Source organism: Nerophis ophidion, linkage group LG09 (genome assembly GCF_033978795.1).
Source record: "Nerophis ophidion isolate RoL-2023_Sa linkage group LG09, RoL_Noph_v1.0, whole genome shotgun sequence".
In the NCBI taxonomy this organism is placed as follows: domain Eukaryota; kingdom Metazoa; phylum Chordata; class Actinopteri; order Syngnathiformes; family Syngnathidae; genus Nerophis; species Nerophis ophidion.
The window spans coordinates 51,931,530-51,951,033 of NC_084619.1; the positions used below are offsets into that span (position 1 = coordinate 51,931,530).

The 19,504-nt window shown below is 40.6% G+C and overlaps 1 protein-coding gene across 1 annotated transcript in view; it reads left to right on the forward strand.

Moving 5' to 3' along the window:
• camkmt (calmodulin-lysine N-methyltransferase) overlaps nucleotides 1-19,504 on the forward strand; it is a 369,036-nt gene that overhangs the window by 300,691 nt on the left and 48,841 nt on the right. Inside the window, exon 8 of the mRNA XM_061911211.1 lies at nucleotides 11,099-11,173. Within this exon, the coding sequence (XP_061767195.1) occupies nucleotides 11,099-11,173 (75 nt within the window). The remainder of the gene's footprint in view (nucleotides 1-11,098; nucleotides 11,174-19,504) is intronic.

The window sequence follows — 19,504 nt, forward strand, 5'->3', positions numbered from 1 at the left end:
CGACATAGTGCTGTATTTTACTTCTTTATCTCTTGTTTCCAACAAAAAATGCTTTGCTCTGATGAAGGGGTACTTGAATTAAAAAAAAATTTCATGTGGGGGATATCACTGAAAAACGGTTGAGAAACAGTGATGTAGACCACAAGGAAGTGTTTTTTAATATAGGAAAAAAAAACATTATATGACCCCTTTAATGAGCCTTATGGTCCAAAAAATACGCTAATTTAAGCATAACAATTAGAGAGAGCTCTTAACTCAAAACACTCTTAAGTTGAGGTATGACTGTACTTACTGTAGTATGGTGTGTGTTTACGTGTGTGATGGGCGTCGTCCAAGTGCAATAATTCTCCTTAATGGGATGCCACCATCCATGAAGTGCGAAGATCGTCCCTCTCCACGGACACACACACACACACTCACACACACACACACACACACACACACACACTGGTTATCATTTGGAATGCGGACCAAGTTTTTGATCATCACTTGTGGGGACCACCCTTTCTACAGGTTGTGGAGGCATAAAAAAAAAAAGAGGTAAAATGACCGCTGCCCAGTTAGCTCATACACGTCTTTAAATCTCTGGATTGATGAAGTAATGTGCTGATCATTCTTATTTCATATGGTTCATGGGGACCAAATTTAAATAATTTTGCATAATTTACACAAATTTGTACGTGACTACTGAGGACCGTCCATCATCCATCCATTTTCTACCGCTTATTCCCTTTGGGGTCGCGGGGGGCGCTGGTGCCTATCTCAGCTACAATCGGGCGGAAGGCGATGTACACCCTGGACAAGTCGCCACCTCATCGCAGGGCCAACACAGACAGACAGACAACATTCACACTCACATTTAAACACTAGGGCCAATTTAGTGTTGCCAATCAACCTATCCCCAGGTGCATGTCTTTGGAAGTGGGAGGAAGCCGGAGTACCCGGAGGGAACCCACGCATTCACGGGGAGAACATGCAAACTCCACACAGAAAGATCCTGAGCCCGGGATTGAACCCCAGACTACTCAGGACCTTCGTATTGTGAGGCAGACGCTCTAACCCCTGTTCCACCGTGAAGCCATACTGAGGACCGTTAAGTAGTTACCGTATTTCCTTGAATAACCGCAGGGCATATAGTATGCGCCTGCCTTGAATTACTGCCGGGTCAAACTCGCTTCCCAAAATAATTAGTGCATGCTTAGTATTACCGCCTGGTCAAACTTGTGACGTCACGAGTAGGGTTGGGTATCGAGTATCGAGTATCGATTGGAACCGGGACTAACTTTCAGATTCTCCCGGAATCATCCAAAAATTTAAATTCCGATTCTTAGTTTCAATACCCAGTCCGCTGACCGGAAAAAAAAAATGTCCGCCAACCCGGAAGAAGGAGCCGTTGAACACCAACGAAGAAGCGCCCACCGCCGAAGTGTTAGCATAGCCGAGCCTATGTAGCCGGGCCTATGTAGCCGGGCCTATGTAGCCGAGCCTATGTAGCCGAGCCTATGTAGCCGGGCCTATGTAGCCGAGCCTATGTAGCCGAGCCTACAGTATGTAGCCGAACCTATGTAGCCGGGCCTATGTAGCCGAGCCTATGTAGCCGAGCCTACAGTATGTAGCCGAGCCTATGTAGCCGGGCCTATGTAGCCGGGCCTACGTAGCCGGGCCTATGTAGCTGAGCCTATGTAGCCGGGTCTATGTAGCCGAGCCTATGTAGCCGGGCCTATGTAGCCGGCCGGGCCTATGTAGCCGAGCCTATATAGCTGGGCCTATGTAGCCGAGCCTATGTAGCCGAGCCTACAGTATGTAGCCGAGCCTTTGTAGCCGGGCCTATGTAGCCGGGCCTATGTAGCCGAGCCTATGTAGCTGAGCCTATGTAGCCGGGCCTATGTAGCTGGGCCTATGTAGCCGGGCCTATGTAGCCGAGGCGATGTAGCTGAGCCTATGTAGCCGAGGCTATGTAGCCGAGCCTATGTAGCCGAGCCTATGTAGCCGGGCCTATGTAGCCGAGCCTATGTAGCCGAGGCTACGTAGCCGAGCCTATGTAGCCGAGGCTATGTAGCCGAGCCTACAGTATGTAGCCGAGCCTACAGTATGTAGCCGGGCCTATGTAGCCGGGCCTATGTAGCCGGGCCTATGTAGCCGAGCCTATGTAGCCGAGGCTATGTACCCGAGCGAGTCAGTCAAGCATGGATAGCGGTCGTCGAAAGTGTGGCTTTATTTTACAAAAAAAAATTAAATATTGGCGAAATGCAGCACGTGCGACAGGACTGTTTTGTGCTTAGGGGGGTGCACGTCGAACCTGATGAAGCACCTCCGAGTTCATGGAGTACTAATAAATGCGTGTCCTGTCTTCGACGCACTGCGCCGACCGTCCTCCTCTTCCTCTTCTTCTGACTCCGGCTCCGACGCCCAGCCTGGCACCTCGGTGACTGCACTGCAGTCCGAATCCGGTAAGTAAGACAACATATATGCAATAAATAATGTGTTTTGCGCCTATTTAGTGTAAAGTTCATAAAAAGTTAATAAAATTAAAATTGATGGAGAATGTCAGACTATTTCATTGAGAACGACTGTAGGTTAGCTAGCTCATTTAAAATATCCCAAACTTTTTTTTGACCCTGCCTTTTTTTTTTTTAAAGAAAGAATCGGAATCGAGAATCGTTAGGAATCGGAATCAAAACAAATAATCAGAATCGGAATCGTTCGAATTCAAACGATACCCAACCCTAGTCACGAGTGACACTTCCCCCGTCATCATTTTCAAAATGGAGGAGGCTGATTTCAATACCGGTAATTTGAAATCACATAAAGGGAAAAAGATTAAGAGCTATTCAGTAGGATTTAAGGTCCAAGCTTACATCACAGTCAGATTTTTACTGCATACCTTTGGTAAGTGCCGGAGTGAGAAGAGGTTTTAAAATAATTAGCGCATGCTTACTTTTACCGCATGGCTTTGGTAAGCGCAGGAGTGAGAAGAGGTTTTAAATTAAATCAGCGCCCCGGCGGCAATTCAAGAAAATACGGTAATCACTTTACACGGAAGAAGTGTGAGCAGAGCAGCAAGTGCAGTACCAGCTACAGCCCGATGAGGGGGCTGCTGTGCAAATGTCTCACAGTCAAACTAACCAGTAAACATGTTTTATGGGCCAAAGTTTAAAAATCCCATAGGCATCTTCAGAATGGATCTGACTATCATTTAAACATTTTTTACCTTTAAGGGACCTGTTTTTTTTTTGTCCCCATACCGTCAGAGGTCCCCTAAAGGTGACTGTGTAAACAGAGCAATGTCCCCATTAAGTTAGCATTACCAGAACACACAAACACACACGCACACACACACAGACACACACACACACACACACACACACCCAAACACACACAAAAGAAAGAAAGAAAGAACTAAAATGTGTGTTTAATTGTTGTCCCGCGTGTCGCCTCCCCCTTTTCGTGCATATTTGCACAAGTGGAAGACGGGGAGAAAAAGTCAACGTATAATTAAGTCACATTACTTTGATTGTTTTCCTTTCAGATTACGTCGCGCCACAACGGAGGGCGCGATTGCGATTGGGCGACAGGAGAGTGTCGAGGGGATGGGCATGTGGCGTATTGATGTGTGTGTGTGTGTGTTTGGGACCCCCCACCGTGAATGATGATTGTGTCTCTAGCAGGGCCTAATGTTTTGTTTACAGAGTGTTAATAATGGCTAATTGATAACCCCACAATATGATCGTGCGAGCGAGTGGAGAGGAAGGAGAAAATGGCCGAGCACTTGGCATGCATGCACATTTAAACACCCTCAATAAGTAATTGGACACCAACTGAATACATGAAAGTATCAGCATGCCTTTAATATTGTCCAGAACTATAACAAATACTTTATAAAAAGACTCATCAGGGATGTCGGTTGCTCATTTTTTATAATTTTTTTTAAATGTTTATTTACACACCTTAATTGTTTAATTGTGGACCCCGACTTAAACAAGTTGAAAAACTTATTCGGGTGTTACCATTTAGTGGTCAATTGTACGGAATATGTACTGTACTGTGCAATCTACTAATAAAAGTATCAATCAATCAATCAATCAATCAAATTCAAACGGTGTCTGTAACACGGCAGTAAAACGGCAAATCAAACAAAACAGCTGCGGAAGCTTGCTCTCCAATCAGCCAAATGGACTCAATAACTCGATATTAGAAAAATAATGCTATTTTAAGTTAATAACAGACACTCGTAAACGTGTTGGAATATTAGCTAATGCTAACTATGCAATAAAAAAACACCACACATGGGAAGGTTTAGTAAGTAAGAAATGTTTTAGTTATATTGTAAAACTTACAAACATTGCTTGGAGTGATGATTGAAGAATCCACACGAGTAGAAACGCCATGGATGACGAGAAGATGGAGCAGTACTGATAAAGCCTCTTCTGGCTAAATAATAAATATCAATAAATGGGTTGTACTTGTATAGCGCTTTTCTACCTTCAAGGTACTCAAAGCGCTTTGACACTACTTCCACATTTACCCATTCACACACACATTCACACACTGATGGAGGGAGCTGCCATGCAAGGCGCTAACCAGCATCAGCAAGGGTGAAGTGATTTAACAATGTGACCTCGGACTACGTTAAGGTAACGTGTGGAGTTCCCCAGGGTTCGGTCCTTGGCCCTGCACTCATCAGCATATACATGCTGCCGCTAGGTGACATCATACGCAAATACGGTGTTAGCTTTTACTGTTATGCAGATGACATCCAACTCTACATGCCCCTAAAGCTGACCAACACGCCGGATTGTAGTCAGTTGGAGGCGTGTCTTAATGAAATTAAACAATGGATGTCCACTAACTTTTTGCAACTCAACGCCAAAAAAACGGAAATGCTGATTATCGGTCCTGCTAGACACCGACCTCTATTTAATAATACAACTTTAACATTTGACAACCAAATAATTACTCAAAGCAACTCAGTAAAGAATCTGGGTATTATCTTCGACCCAACTCTCCTTTGAGACACACATTAAAAGCGTTACTAAAACGGCCTTCTTTCATCTCCGTAATATCGCTAAAATTCGCTCCATTTTGTCCACTAAAGACGCTGAGATCATTATCCATGCGTTTTTTACGTCTCGCCTCGACTACTGTAACGTATTATTTTCGGGTCTCCCCATGTCTAGCATTAAAAGATTACAGTTGGTACAAAATGCGGCTGCTAGACTTTTGACAAGAACAATAAAGTTTGATCACATTACGCCTATAATGTATACACCTTTATATACCAATATACATATTTACCTATATATATAACTATACTGGCTCACCTGCACTGGCTTCCTGTGCACTTAAGATGTGACTTTAAGGTTTTACTACTTACGTATAAAATACTACACGGTCTAGCTCCAGCCTATCTTGCCGATTGTATTGTACCATATGTCCCGGCAAGAAATCTGCGTTCAAAGGACTCCGGCTTATTAGTGATTCCCAGAGCCCCAAAAAAGTCTGCGGGCTATAGAGCGTTTTCCATTCGGGCTCCAGTACTCTCGAATGCCATCCCGGTAACAGTTCGAGATGCCACCTCAGTAGAAGCATTTAAGTCTCACCTTAAAACTCATCTGTATACTCTAGCCTTTAAATAGACTCCCTTTTTAGACCAGTTGATCTGCCGTTTCTTTTCTTTTACTCCTATGTCCCACTCTCCCTTGTGGAGGGGGTCCGGTCCGATGGCCATGGATGACGTACTGGCTGTCCAGAGTCAGGACCCAGGATGGACCGCTCGTCCAGAGTCGGGACCCAGGATGGACCGCTCTTCCAGAGTCGGGACCCAGGATGGACCGCTTGCCTGTGTATCGGCTTGCGACATCTCTGCACTGCTGATCCGCCTCCACTTCGGGATGGTTTCCTGCTGTCTCCGCTTTGGACTGGACTCTCGCGACTGTGTTGGATCCATTATAGATTGAACTTTCACAGTATCATGTTAGACCCGCTCGACATCCATTGCTTTCGTCCTTTCCAAGGTTCTCATGGTCATCATTGTCACCGACGTCCCACTGGGTGTGAGTTTTCCTTGCCCTTATGTCGTAGTGGTTTGTGTTGTGGTTTGTGCAGCCCTTTGAGACACTAGTGATTTAGGGCTATATAAGTAAACATTGATTGATTGATTGAAGTGTCTTGCTCAGGACACAACCGATGTGACAAGGTTGGTACTAGGTGGGGATTGAACCAGGGACCCTCGGGTTGCGCATGGCCACTCTCTTCCACTGCGCCACGCCGTCCCCCTAGTATAAATGTATTTGTTCTTTCAATTCTGACTGAACAATGAACTGCACGCAACTGCACATCCAGCCTTAATATTATCTGATCACTCAACATTATGTTATGTTATGTTATTATAATATTTTTATTTTTGTGGTTATCAAAATAAATACCTAAATACCTGCTTGTCACGCTGACTTACGATTTATCAGGAAAATATGTGATAATCAAAAAATGTCATTATTGGCTTTATATTTTTACAAAAAAATCTTACGGTACATTAAACGTATGTTTCTTATTGCAAGTTTGTCCTTAAATAAAATAGCGAACATACAAGACAACTTGTTTTTTATTAGTAAGTAAGCAAACAAAGGCCCCTAATATAGTCTGCTGACGTATGCAGTGACATATTGTGTCATTTTACATTCTATTATTTTGTCAAAATTATGAGGGACAAGCGGTAAAAATTGGTTATCAATCTACTTGTTCATTTCCTGTTAATATCTGCTTTTTTTTTTTTTTTCGTTTTAACATCTACACTTCTGTTAAAATGTAACAATCACTTATTCTTCTGTTGTTTGATACTTTGCATTAGTTTTGAAAGATACCACAAATGTGGGTATCGATCCGATACCAAGTCGTTACAGGATCAGACATTGGTCATATTCAAAGTCCTCATGTTTCCAGGGACATATTTTCTGAATTCATAAATATAATATAAATTTAAAAAAAAAGATTTTGAGACGATAAAAAATATTGGTGTAATCATAGTAGTACCGACCAGATACGGTCCTGTACTGGGTATCATCACAGTGGATGTCAGGTGTAGATGCACCAATGGCAATGAAGCATGTTTAGCTATTCCCAGTCCTGGAGGGATGATACTTGTAAGAAACTTACTTAATTTGTCGCCACGGAGGCCAGGATTAGTGATTTAGAAGTAGCTAAAACATTGCAGATTGCGGATGCACGTTAGCCACTAACTAACTAGCGCTAGTTCTCAACCTTTTTTCAGTGATGTACCCCCTGTGAAATTTTTTTAATTCAAGTGGTTTGGTAGAAAAAAATAGATAAAGAAGCAAAATACAGCACTATGTCATCAGTTTATGATTTATTAAATTGTATACCAGTGCAAAATATTGCTCATTTGTAGTGATCTTTCTTGAACTATTTGGAAAAAAGATAAAAATAACTAAAAACTTGTTGAAAAATAAACAAGTGATTCAATCATAAATAAAGATTTCTACACGTTAGAAGTAATCATCAACTTAATGTGCCCTCTTTGGGGATTGTAATAGAGATCCATCTGGATTCATGAACTTAATTCTAAACATTTCTTCACAAAAAAAGCGATCTTTAACATCAATATTTATGGAACATGTCCACAAAAAATCCAGCTGTCAACACTGAATATTGCATTGTTGCACTTCTTTTCACAGTTTATGAACTTTTAGAATATTTAAAAAAAATCTCACGTACCCCTTGGCATACCTTCAAGTACCCCCAGGGGTACGCGTACTTCCATTTGAGAACCACTGCCTTAAAGCACCTCTTCCTGTGGTTGTTACAGTGTTATAACTTCACCTTTATCTTTAGTTTTTGAGCCAAAATGCGTCAGTTCTCCCTTTTCTGTCTACACACTGTGTCGGCTTGTAAGTACTCCGTGATTTTGCGCTGCCGAACATACTCTTCTGCTCGTAAACCCAGCAATGTCATGCCTGTAACCATTTTTTTTTTCAAACAGTATATAGTACCATATTTTATTCATTAGTACCACAATACTATACTAGCCCCGGCATACAATACAACCTTAATGTGTGTGTGTGTGTATATATATATATGTATATATATATATATATATATATATATATATATATATATATATATATATATATATATATATATATATATATATATATATATACACACACACACACACATATATATATATATATATATATATATAGACATATATAAAGTTAATATATCTATTATTGGTATAGTGTCAGTACTGTTGTAATGTGGCCCTCAATAAAAAGGAGCATGGCACCCCTGCTCTCCCGCTTTTCCCTGTTATTGTCAATTTTTGTGGTCACGTTCTGTTTGGTTTTGGACTCATTGTGCACACTTGTTTGTTTTGTCAGCATGACAACTCATTAGTTTCACCTGTTATGTGTTCACGACTCACGCACCTGTCAATCACTGCACCATTATTTAAGCCTGTAGTTGCCAGGCAGTCAGCCTGGCGACATCACCCTCTACACCCCCTTGTTTCCCATGCTGATGATCCATGCTCTTTCCTCATTCCACATTAGTTTTTGTTATTCATGCCATAGTTCGCAAGTTTTGTTTTATGTCCATAGTTAATGTAATAGTAATAGTTTTTGTTTTCATAGCCAAGTTTTGTACGTCCGGCCGAGAGCGCTTTTCGTTTGTTTCTGCGTTAAGTTTGTTCCCCGCCTTGTGCGCGCCCTTTTGTTTGGTACTTTTTGAGAGCTTAATTAAAAGATGTCAGTACCTTCATCCAGTCGATTTGCACCACGGGAAAACAAACCTCACCATAGTCCAAGTCATGACAGAAACAAATCAGATGCGTGAGTCGTGAACACATAACAGGTGAAAATAATAAGTTGCCATGGTGACAAAACAAACAAGAGTGCACAATGAGTCCAAAACCAAACAGAACGTGACCACAAAACATGACATGTTGTTATATACAAAGTAATAAATGATGCTTGAATAATAATATTAGACTTATAAATGTTAAGTATGAAGTGAGGCAGTACCTAACTGTCATTTTTAAACTGTGTATTAAAGGGGAACATTATCACCAGACCAATGTAAGCGTCAATATATACCTTGATGTTGCAGAAAAAAGACCTTATGTTTTTTTAAACGATTTCCGAACTCTAAAAGGGTGAATTTGGCGATCTAAACGCCTCTCATTTGTTCGCTGTTGGAGCGATGACTTTTCACCCATGACGTTACAATGGGAAGCAATCCACCATTTTCTCAAACACATTACACACACAAATCGAATCAGCTCTGTTATTTTCAGTTTTTTCGACTGTTTTCCGTACCTTGGAGACATCATGCCTCGTCGGTGTGTTGTCGGAGGGTGTAACAACACGATCAGGGATGGATTCAAGTTGATTTACGAGGAGTGTGCATCAATTAGCACGGCATGCTAATCGAGGCTAGCATGCTATTTAGGCTAGCTCTATGTACATATTGCATCGTTATACCTCATTTGTAGCTATATTTACATCCAGCCTTTCCTTCCACCCACATGTAATGCCGAACAAACACATACCAATCGAGGGATTTAAGTTGCACCAGTGTCAAAAGATGCGAAAGTCCCTCGTTTGGTCTGCACATTTTCCCGGTGATGCTACGACATACATGGCACAGAGATGGCAGGAATGTGTGGATATCCTGCGACACTCAAAGCAGATGCATTTCCAACGATAAAGTCAACGAAATCACAAAGGTGAGTTTTGTTGATGTTATTGACTTATGTGCTAATCAGACATATTTGGTCGTGGCATGACTGCCAGCGGGCTTCACGTTGGCAGAGGGGTTAGTGCGTCTGCCTCACAATACGAAAGTCCTGCAGTCCTGGGTTCAATCCCAGGTTCGGGATCTTTCTGTGTGGAGTTTGCATGTTCTCCCCGTGAATGCGTGGGTTCCCTCCGGGTACTCCGACTTCCTCCCACTTCCAAAGACATGCACCTGGGGATAGGTTAATAGGCAACACTAAATTGGCCCTAGTGTGTGAACGTGAGTGTGAATGTTGTCTGTCTATCTGTGTTGGCCCTGCGATGAGGTGGCGACTTGTCCAGGGTGTATCCCGCCTTCTGCCCGATTGTAGCTGAGATAGGTGCCAGCACACCCCGCGACCCCAAAAAAGGGAATAAGCGGTAGAAAATGGATGGATGGATGGATGACTGCCAGTTAATCGATGCTAACATGCTATTTAGGCTAGCTGTATGTACATTTGTAGCTATATTTGCATCCAGCCTTTTCCCTCCACCCACATTTAATGCCAAACAAACACTTACCAATCGACGGATTTAAGTTGCTCCAGTGGTCAAAGATGCAATCGTTGGTTAGAAGGCTATCGCCGAATAGCTCCAATAGCTATTTGCTCAATAGCTTCAGTTTCTTCTTCAATTTCGTTTTCCCTATCTGACACCATACTCCAACCATCCGTTTCAATACATGCGTAATCTGTTGAATTGCTTAAGCCGCTGAAATCCGAGTCTGAATCCGAAGCTAATGTCGCTACATCTTGCTGGACTATCTGCCATGTTTGTTTCTAATGGCATCACTATGTGACGTCACAGGAAAACGGACGGGTGGATTTAAAGATAGCGAAAATCAGGCACATTAAAGCCTTTTTTCAGGATATTCCATGATGGGTAAAATTTTGAAAAAAACTTCAAAAAATAAAATAAGCCACTGGGAACTGATTTTTATTGGTTTTAACCTTTCTGAAATTGTGATAATGTTCCCCTTTAAGGGTTTACCACTTAACACGTGTTTACCCATTTATTAAACCATTTGCACAGCCTTGTGTGTTTTTTCATGATTTTTTTTTTATCTTAAGGACGAGGATTCCACCAAATAAACTTTATATTTGATTTATTTTTTTCCGGCATGGCACCATTTTTGGTGCAATTTTAATGAATGAAAGTAACAGTAAAGGATAAGTGGTGTTTTGCTCAAGGAGTTCCCCCCCGACAGTAATGTAACGTCAATTATACGCTGAATGCAGTTGTGATGGATCCAAAGGGGGACTAATGTTGTTACCCACTTTGACCTTTGACCTGTGTGTCTGTTTCAGGGTGCTTAGGTGGGACTGTGAGACGGACATGTCATCGCTAGAAGCCCATTTTGACGTTGTCATGTGTGCAGACTGGTAGGTTCACACACACACACACACACACACACCCACACCTCATCTTTATGTGGACCACTTCCCACTTTGTTGTGACATTTTTTGCGTGGCCCCCCGCCAGAGCAGGGCCTCCCCCTCCCCCGGTGGTGGAGGCCTCACACGTTCACATGCACACTTTTGGTCCGTGCGCTCCGATAGACGCCTGCCTCCGTTTTTTATTGTCTTTTTTTTATACACGAAATTGCTTCGTTTTCATGCTCGGCGTCCCGGCAAATGGACGACTTAGGCAAATTGCAAATAATTGCTCCTCGACAAGGAAGCGGACGCGACGAGAAGAAGGAGTTTGAGGGGAAGATGGAATAGGGCGAACTTAAGCGTTGCTTCTCTTTCATGTTGTTTATGATACCATGCCAGACAATGCATGACGATACCACCCAAGTAACAAAGCATTTTTTTCTGGATTCAGTGTACAAACGTTTGGACAACACGGGCGCCAAACTCATGTTAGACGGGGGAAAAAATGTACTCCCAAGTGGGCCGGACTGGTAAAATCACGGCACGATAACTTAAAAATAAAGAGAAATTCAGAGTGTTTTCTTTGTTTAAAAATAGAACAAGCACATTCTGAAATTGTACAAATCATAATGTTCTTGTTTTTTTTTCAATTAAGTTGAAGTTAAGTTATTCATTCATTTTCAAGATAATCTTGCTCATCTCACCATGTAAAATATAACTTAAAGGCCTACTGAAAAGAGATTTTCTTATTTAAACGGGGATAGCAGGTCCATTCTCTGTGTCATACTTGATCAGTTCGCGATATTGCCATATTTTTGCTGAAAGGATTTAGTAGAGAACATCGACAATAAAGTTCGCAACTTTTGGTGCTGATAAAAAAGCCTTGCCTTTAACGGAAGTCGCAGACGATGATGTCACAAGGGTGAGGGCTCCTCACGTCCTCACATTGTTTATAATGGGAGCCTCCAGCAGAAAGAGCTATTCGGACCGAGAAAACAATAATTTCCCCATTAATTTGAGCGAGGATGAAATATTTGTGGATGATTGATGATATTGATAGCGAAGGACTAGAAAAAAAAATAAAATAAAATTGTCACAATCCGCTATGCGGATCGTTTATTGTTTTGCCGTTTATATGTCTTTGTTCATGTTTAGTTCTGGACTTGGCCGATTCCTTGTGTTTGAGCACTTCCCCGTTTGTTTAGTCACCATGGCAACGTAATGTGCTCCTCCTCACGGGCTCCTGTCACACACCTGTTTTTGATTATTATTTGTGTATTCAAGCCCACCTGATTCCTCAGTTCGGCCTCGGCTCAGTGTTTGCTCTCACGCAACCACTGACGTTTGTATTTTGATGTTTGGACTCGATAGCCTCCGCGCTTAGCCTCTTGGTTCCATGTCGTATATTCGCTAATGCTAGCGTGCTTAGCCGCCTTTTGTTCCCCTAGCTCTTATGCTAACTAGCTTTTTGTTTTTGTCTTTTGGTACCCAGTGTTTTTGTTATTAGTCTGTTTGTTAGATAAATAAATCATTATTTCTTACCTCCACGTTTTGTTCGTTGCCCGACTGCATCCTGGAAGAGCACCATTGGAACCAAGATGCCACCGAGACGTCACAAAAAAAAAGTAAAAAAATAAAAAAGACGATTGCATTGGGACGGATTCAGATGTTTTTAGACACATTTACTAGGATATTTCTGGGAAATCCTTTATCTTCCTATTGTGTTGCTAGTGTTTTAGTGAGATTAAATAGTACCTGATAGTCGGAGGGGTGTGTCCACGGATGTCTTGAGGCCAGTGTCTGAGGGAAGTCGACGGCAGATACAAGGACGGCGCAAACTCCACAGATCTCCGGTAAGAGGTGACGTTTTAACACAATTTTCTTACCAAAACCTGCCGGTTGACAATTGGTCGGGAACCATGTTCGCTTTACCGCTCTGATCCATAGTAAAGCTTCACCTCCGGGAATTTTAAACAAGGAATCACCATGTGTTTGTGTGGCTAAATGCTAAAGCTTCCCAACTCCATCTTTCTACTTAGACTTCTCCATTATTAATTGAACAAATTGCAAAAGATTCAGCAACACAGATGTCCAGAATACTGTTTAATTGCGCGATGAAAAGAGACAACTTTCAACCCCAAATAGTACTGCGCTAGTATTTCCTGCCAGTCCGTGATTTCACGCGCACACATCATCATCCTGCGACGTTTTCAACAAGAAACTCCGCGGGAAATTTAAAATTGCAATTTAGTAAACTAAAAAGGCCGTATTGGCATGTGTTGCAACGTTAATATTTCATCATTGATCTATAAACTATAGGACTGCATGGTCGGAAGTAGTGGGTTTCAGTAGGCCTTTAATTCACCAATTATTATTTATTTATTTACTTTTAGTGTTCTTACTGATGGAGTATATTGTGATTATTTTGAGAACAGGAAGTGAACAAAAGTGTTAGCAACTTCCATGTAAAGGAAAAGGGGTGGGATTAAATAAGCTCTGCTTCTTTCTGCTCCTTTTCGAACACGGCGTGGCGGTGTGGGGAGCTTGACCGTGCCAGCAACCTGAGGGTTCCTGGTTCGATCAACACCTTCTGCCGACCTCCTCACGTCTGTTGTGTCCTTGAGCAAGACACTTCACCCTTGCTCCAGATGGAGCGTGATTCGGGCCTTACATGGCAGCTCCCGCCATCAGTGTGTGAATGGGTGAATGTGGAAATAGCGCTTTGAGTACCTTGAAGGTATACAAGTATACCCATCCATCCATCCATTTTCTACCGCTTATTCCTTGAAATAATCTCAAATTCAAACACATGCCTAAAGTAACTTAAGCTGCATTTAGAAGTCGATGGAAACAATACAGCCATTAAATATGTGTCGGCTTTATTATCTGATTAGTTGACAAATTGTTAAGATAATCGTTGACTAATCGACTATCAAAATAATCGTTTGTTGCTGCCCTAATCAGATAAATGCTTTAAGAATTAAGATATATGTTGTATTAGGGACCATTGATGCCCATTCCTTCTAAAATGTGATGCAAATCAATACTACAATCCCTGTTTCCATATGAGTTGGGAAATTGTGTTAGATGTAACTATAAACGGAATACAATGATTTGCAAATCCTTTTCAGCCCATATTTAATTGAATGTACTACAAAGACAAGATATTTGATGTTCAAACTCATAAACTTTATTTTTTTTGGGCAAATAATCATTAACTTAGAATTTCATGGCTGCAACACATGCCAAAGTAGTTGGGAAAGGGCATGTTCACCACTGTGTACATCACCTTTTCTTTTAACAACACTCAATAAACGTTTGGGAACTGAGGAAACTAATTGTTGAAGCTTTGAAAGTGGACTTATTTCCCATTCTTGTTCTATGTTGAGCTTCAGTCGTTCAACAGTCCAGGGTCTCCGCTGTCGTATTTTACGCTTCATAATGCGCCACACATTTTCGATGGGAGACAGGTCTGCACTGCAGGCGGGCCAGGAAAGTACCCGCACTCGTTTTTTACGAAGCCACGCTGTTTTAAGACGTGCTGAATGTGGCTTGGCAATTTCTTGCTGAAATAAGCAGGGGCGTCCATGACAACGTTGCTTGAATGGCAACATATGTTGTTCCAAAACCTGTATGTACCTTTCAGCATTAATGGTGCCTTCACAGATGTGTAAATTACCCATGCCTTGGGCACTAATGCACCCCCATACCATCACAGATGCTGGCTTTTGAACTTTGCGTCGGTAACAGTCTGGATGGTTCGCTTCCCCTTTGGTCCGGATGACACTATGTCGAATATTTCCAAAAAGAATTTGGAATGTGGACTCGTCAGATCACAGAACACTTTTCCACTTTGCATCTGTCCATCGTAGATGATCTCGGGCCCAGAGAAGCCGGCGGAGTTTCTGGATGTTGTTGATAAATGCCTTTCGCTTTGCATAGTAGAGCTTTAACTTGCACTTACAGATGTAGCGACGAATTGTATTTAGTGACAGTGGTTTTCTGAAGTGCTCCTGCGTTAAGGTATTTTTCTGAAACGATTCAACGCGATGTCATATGATACCCTAAAATACGACGTAATGCAACATGGCGTGTAAACTCCGTGTTCTAAAATCCTAAAGTTATTTTTCTTGATTTTTCGACAAAGTCACAAATGTCACTTAGTTTCAGTGCGTCCCAACGGTCATTTATTTCACCAACCACACACACACACACACACACAGACACACACACACACACACACACACACGCACGTGCAGAACACTTTCCATCTTCGCCATCACAGAAGGAAGAAAATAATCAGGTGTGTGCGCGCTAAGTGCAACATTAGCCGACGCTGTTATTGTAATGTCATGCTCCTTTCCTGTAATAGTCGGCTCCGAAGCCCGCAGAGCGAAAAGGGAACGGGCGGATTGATCGAGGATGTTTTACGTTTACGCGCAATCGGGCGAGAAAGGAATCAATTACATGTAAAGTTCACACATCGCAGGCCAGCTTCACTCTTTAGACGTGTGTATGTGTGTGTGTGTGTGTGTGTGTGTGTGTGTGTGTGTGTGTGTGTGTGTGTGTGTGTGTGTGTGTGAGCTGCTTCCTGCTAGCTCCCATCTTACCCCGCGTGCCTGAGTGATTGTGTGATAATTGCAGCGGTGCCGGTTGAAGAGTGATGGCTGACCGATTAATGGGCGCGTCATTGTGATGATCACCCGGGAAAAGGTCAACAACGCAGCATCCACTTTGATTAATTATATCTCCGGCTGTGAGCGGCTCAGAGGATGCGCGCCTATTTAGTGCAGCGCTGTGCTCCATTTGGGTGCGAATGTCACCCGGGTACCCGCTTACCCATCTTTACGCATACAAAAAGAGGAGCCGTCAAGTCTTGAGGATTGTTTTTGTTCATGTTGTTAAAAAATGTTCTGCCTGGGCTCGTTTTCTTTTTTTTTTTCTCCCACAAAAACAACAGAAGTGGGTTAAAACACGCCCGGAATTACAAGACGTTTTGAAAAAAACAACTGTTTCCATCTTGAGAAACTGTCCTAAGGATGTCCCAGCACAAATAAAACATTTTAAAAAATGAGAGCAAACAAATGAAAATAATTTAACACATGTGCAATTATAAGTCAGCAAAGAGGACATCAAGGGATAATTGAAGAAAGGGTTTTATTTCCAAAATGGAAAATCTCATTTACGGCATAGGGTTGCCATATACAGTGTTGCAAAAAAGTATTTAGTCAGCCACCGATTGTGCAAGTTCTCCCACTTAAAATGATGACAGAGGTCTGTAATTTTCATCATAGGTACACTTCAACTGTGAGAGACAGAATGTGAAAAAAAATCTAGGAATTCACATTGTAGGAATTTTAAAGAATTTATTTGTAAATTATGGTGGAAAATAAGTATTTGGTCAACCATTCAAAGCTCTCACTGATGGAAGGAGGTTTTGGCTCAAAATCTCACGATACATGGCCCCATTCATTCTTTCCTTAACATGGATCAATCGTCCTGTCCCCTTAGCAGAAAAACAGCCCCAAAGCATGATGTTTCCACCCCCATGCTTCACAGTAGGTATGGTGGTCTTTAGAATGCAACTCAGTTTTCTTCTTCAGATGCACCTGATTCAGGATAATACAGTGGAGTAGAGGAGGACTTTTATAGGCGGACTAACAGGTCTTTGAGGGTCAGAATTGTAGGTGTTCAAATATTTATTTTTACCTGTATCACACAAATAAATTGTTAAAAAAAAATCATAGATTGTGATTTCTGGATGTATATGTATATATGTATAAGTGTATATACTGTATGTATTATATTTATGTGTACATATATGTATACATGTATTTAAATATGTATACATATATGTATATATACACATTTATATATACATACATTATATATACACACACACAAAAATATATATATATATATATATATGTATATATATATATATATAAATATGTACATACACGCACACACACACACACACATATATATATATGTATATATATATGTGTGTGTGTGTGTGTGCGTGTATGTACATATTTATATATATATATATATATATATATACATATATATATATATATATATATATATCGATAAAAATATCGATCTAAACATTGTAGTATTGACCGTATATTGATACCATACTTCGTATCGTTACTAGGGGTGTGACTCATTGGGCCCCTAACGGTTTGATCCGATTACGATTCTGGTGTGACGATTTGATTCAACGCCATTCTCAATTCAAAACAATTACATATGCGTATTATTTGTTTGGTAGAGTGTCTTAATTTGTATGATAATTATAGTGGAACAGTTTATAGGTTGGAATATATATACATATATATATATATATATATATATATATATATATATATATATATATATATATATATATATATATATATATATATATATTCCAACCTATAATTATATATATATATATATATATATATATATATATATATATATATATATATATATATATATATATATGTATATATATTCCAACCTATAAACTGTTCCACTATAATTATCATACAAATTAAGACACTCTACCAAACAAATAATACGCATATGTAATTGTTTTGAATTGAAAATGGTGTTGAATCAAATCGTCACACCAGAATCGTAATCGGATCAAACCGTTAGGGGCCCAATGAGTCACACCCCTAGTAACGATACGAAGTATGGTATCAATATACGGTCAATACTACAATGTTTAGATCGATATTTTTATCGTCCAAAAAATACTTTTGATGTTTTTTGTTGTTGTTTACAAACTCAGGAAGTAAGTCTCTGGACACAGCATGACTCTAAACTAGGGGTCTCAAACTCAATTTACCTGGGGGCCACTGGACACAGAGTCTGGATGAGGCTGGGCCGCAAGAAAAGATTAAAAAAAAAAAAAATGTTGCATACTCCTCAGCATGTCCAGTTTTATAATGACGTTTCAAATTGTATCCCTTGTGCACCGCAACTTTCTCTGTGCAAATAAGACACGTCATGGTACCCCTGTCTCAACAAAGAAATATTGCATCTCCCACTTTTCCTGGAATTGTCTTTTCTCATCACTAACACTTCTCTTCACTGCAGGCTTTGAAAAAGACATGCTTGGGGTTGTGGAATATATTTGTATTTAGCTGACGCACGGAGAATAATATTATTTCCGCAATATTTGTCGTTCCGCTTTTCCTCCCTAGAGCAACACGGCGGTCGGTGGAATAGCGAGCGCAAAAAAAGTGACGGCTCCCAGAGTGTTATCCGGCGTCATATAAAAATATATGTAGCGTTCATCGTGTGAGGCATTGCTAATTAAACAATTAACAAAACAAATAACAGTTTGAATTGGTCCAGGTTATCGGTGACTGTTTTTAATGGCGGACAGGTGTCGCGGTGTGATTGCAGCCAGGCACGTAAGAAAACCCTCGTCTCCATGGCAACGTCTCTTTCGCTTTCACTCATTTGCCGCTTTTCCACTAACGCAGGGGTAGGCAACCCAGAACGTTGAAAGAGCCATTTTGGACCCAAACAGCACAACGCTGTCAAGCGCCATTCATATAAAACTTGCGGGCCGCACAAACATTAAACTTTCATATTAAGGTGGGAGCCGCAAAATAACGTCTCAGTCTGAGACCCCTGCTTTAAACCAAATATTTAAGCCAGAGGCCGATAGAAGAAATTATTTAAATATATAATTGATTATGTGACACCGCCTGTGTCTTTTGTCTGATTCTAATTATGAAATAAAATGGTAACACTTAAGTATGGGAAACATCTTCTAAGTAACAAAGACTTAATTTGGACACCAGGAGAACATATAAGGGTTAGGGTTACTAATAAGCAATAATTCTGAGGTTATTGAGGGAAGGGTTAGGGTTAATATGGCCATGCATAATAAGGCATTATTATGTACTTGATAATGACTAATTTAGAGCCAATATTTTACCAAGTTGCATGTTAATAAGCAAATAATTAATGGTGAATACGTTCCCCATACTGAAGTGTTACCAAAAAATATATACAATATTTCCGAAAATGTGAACTATCAATTGGTATGATCAATACTGTCCCTATCACTATTTGGTATTGATTTGATAAAAACTGTAGTTTCATCCAAAACTAATGTAAATTTTCAAACAGAAGAACACGTCTTTATTATTTTTTTAACAGAAATGTACATAGGCATGTTACAACAGAAAGTAACAATACACGCTTTGTGAAAATAATACATCAGAAAATGACAATATTTTATTGTATATGTTAGCAACCAAATTAGTCTTGGTAACCTATTTTGAAATGGTTCTGTTATTATTTATATATCCAATAACATATTGTGAT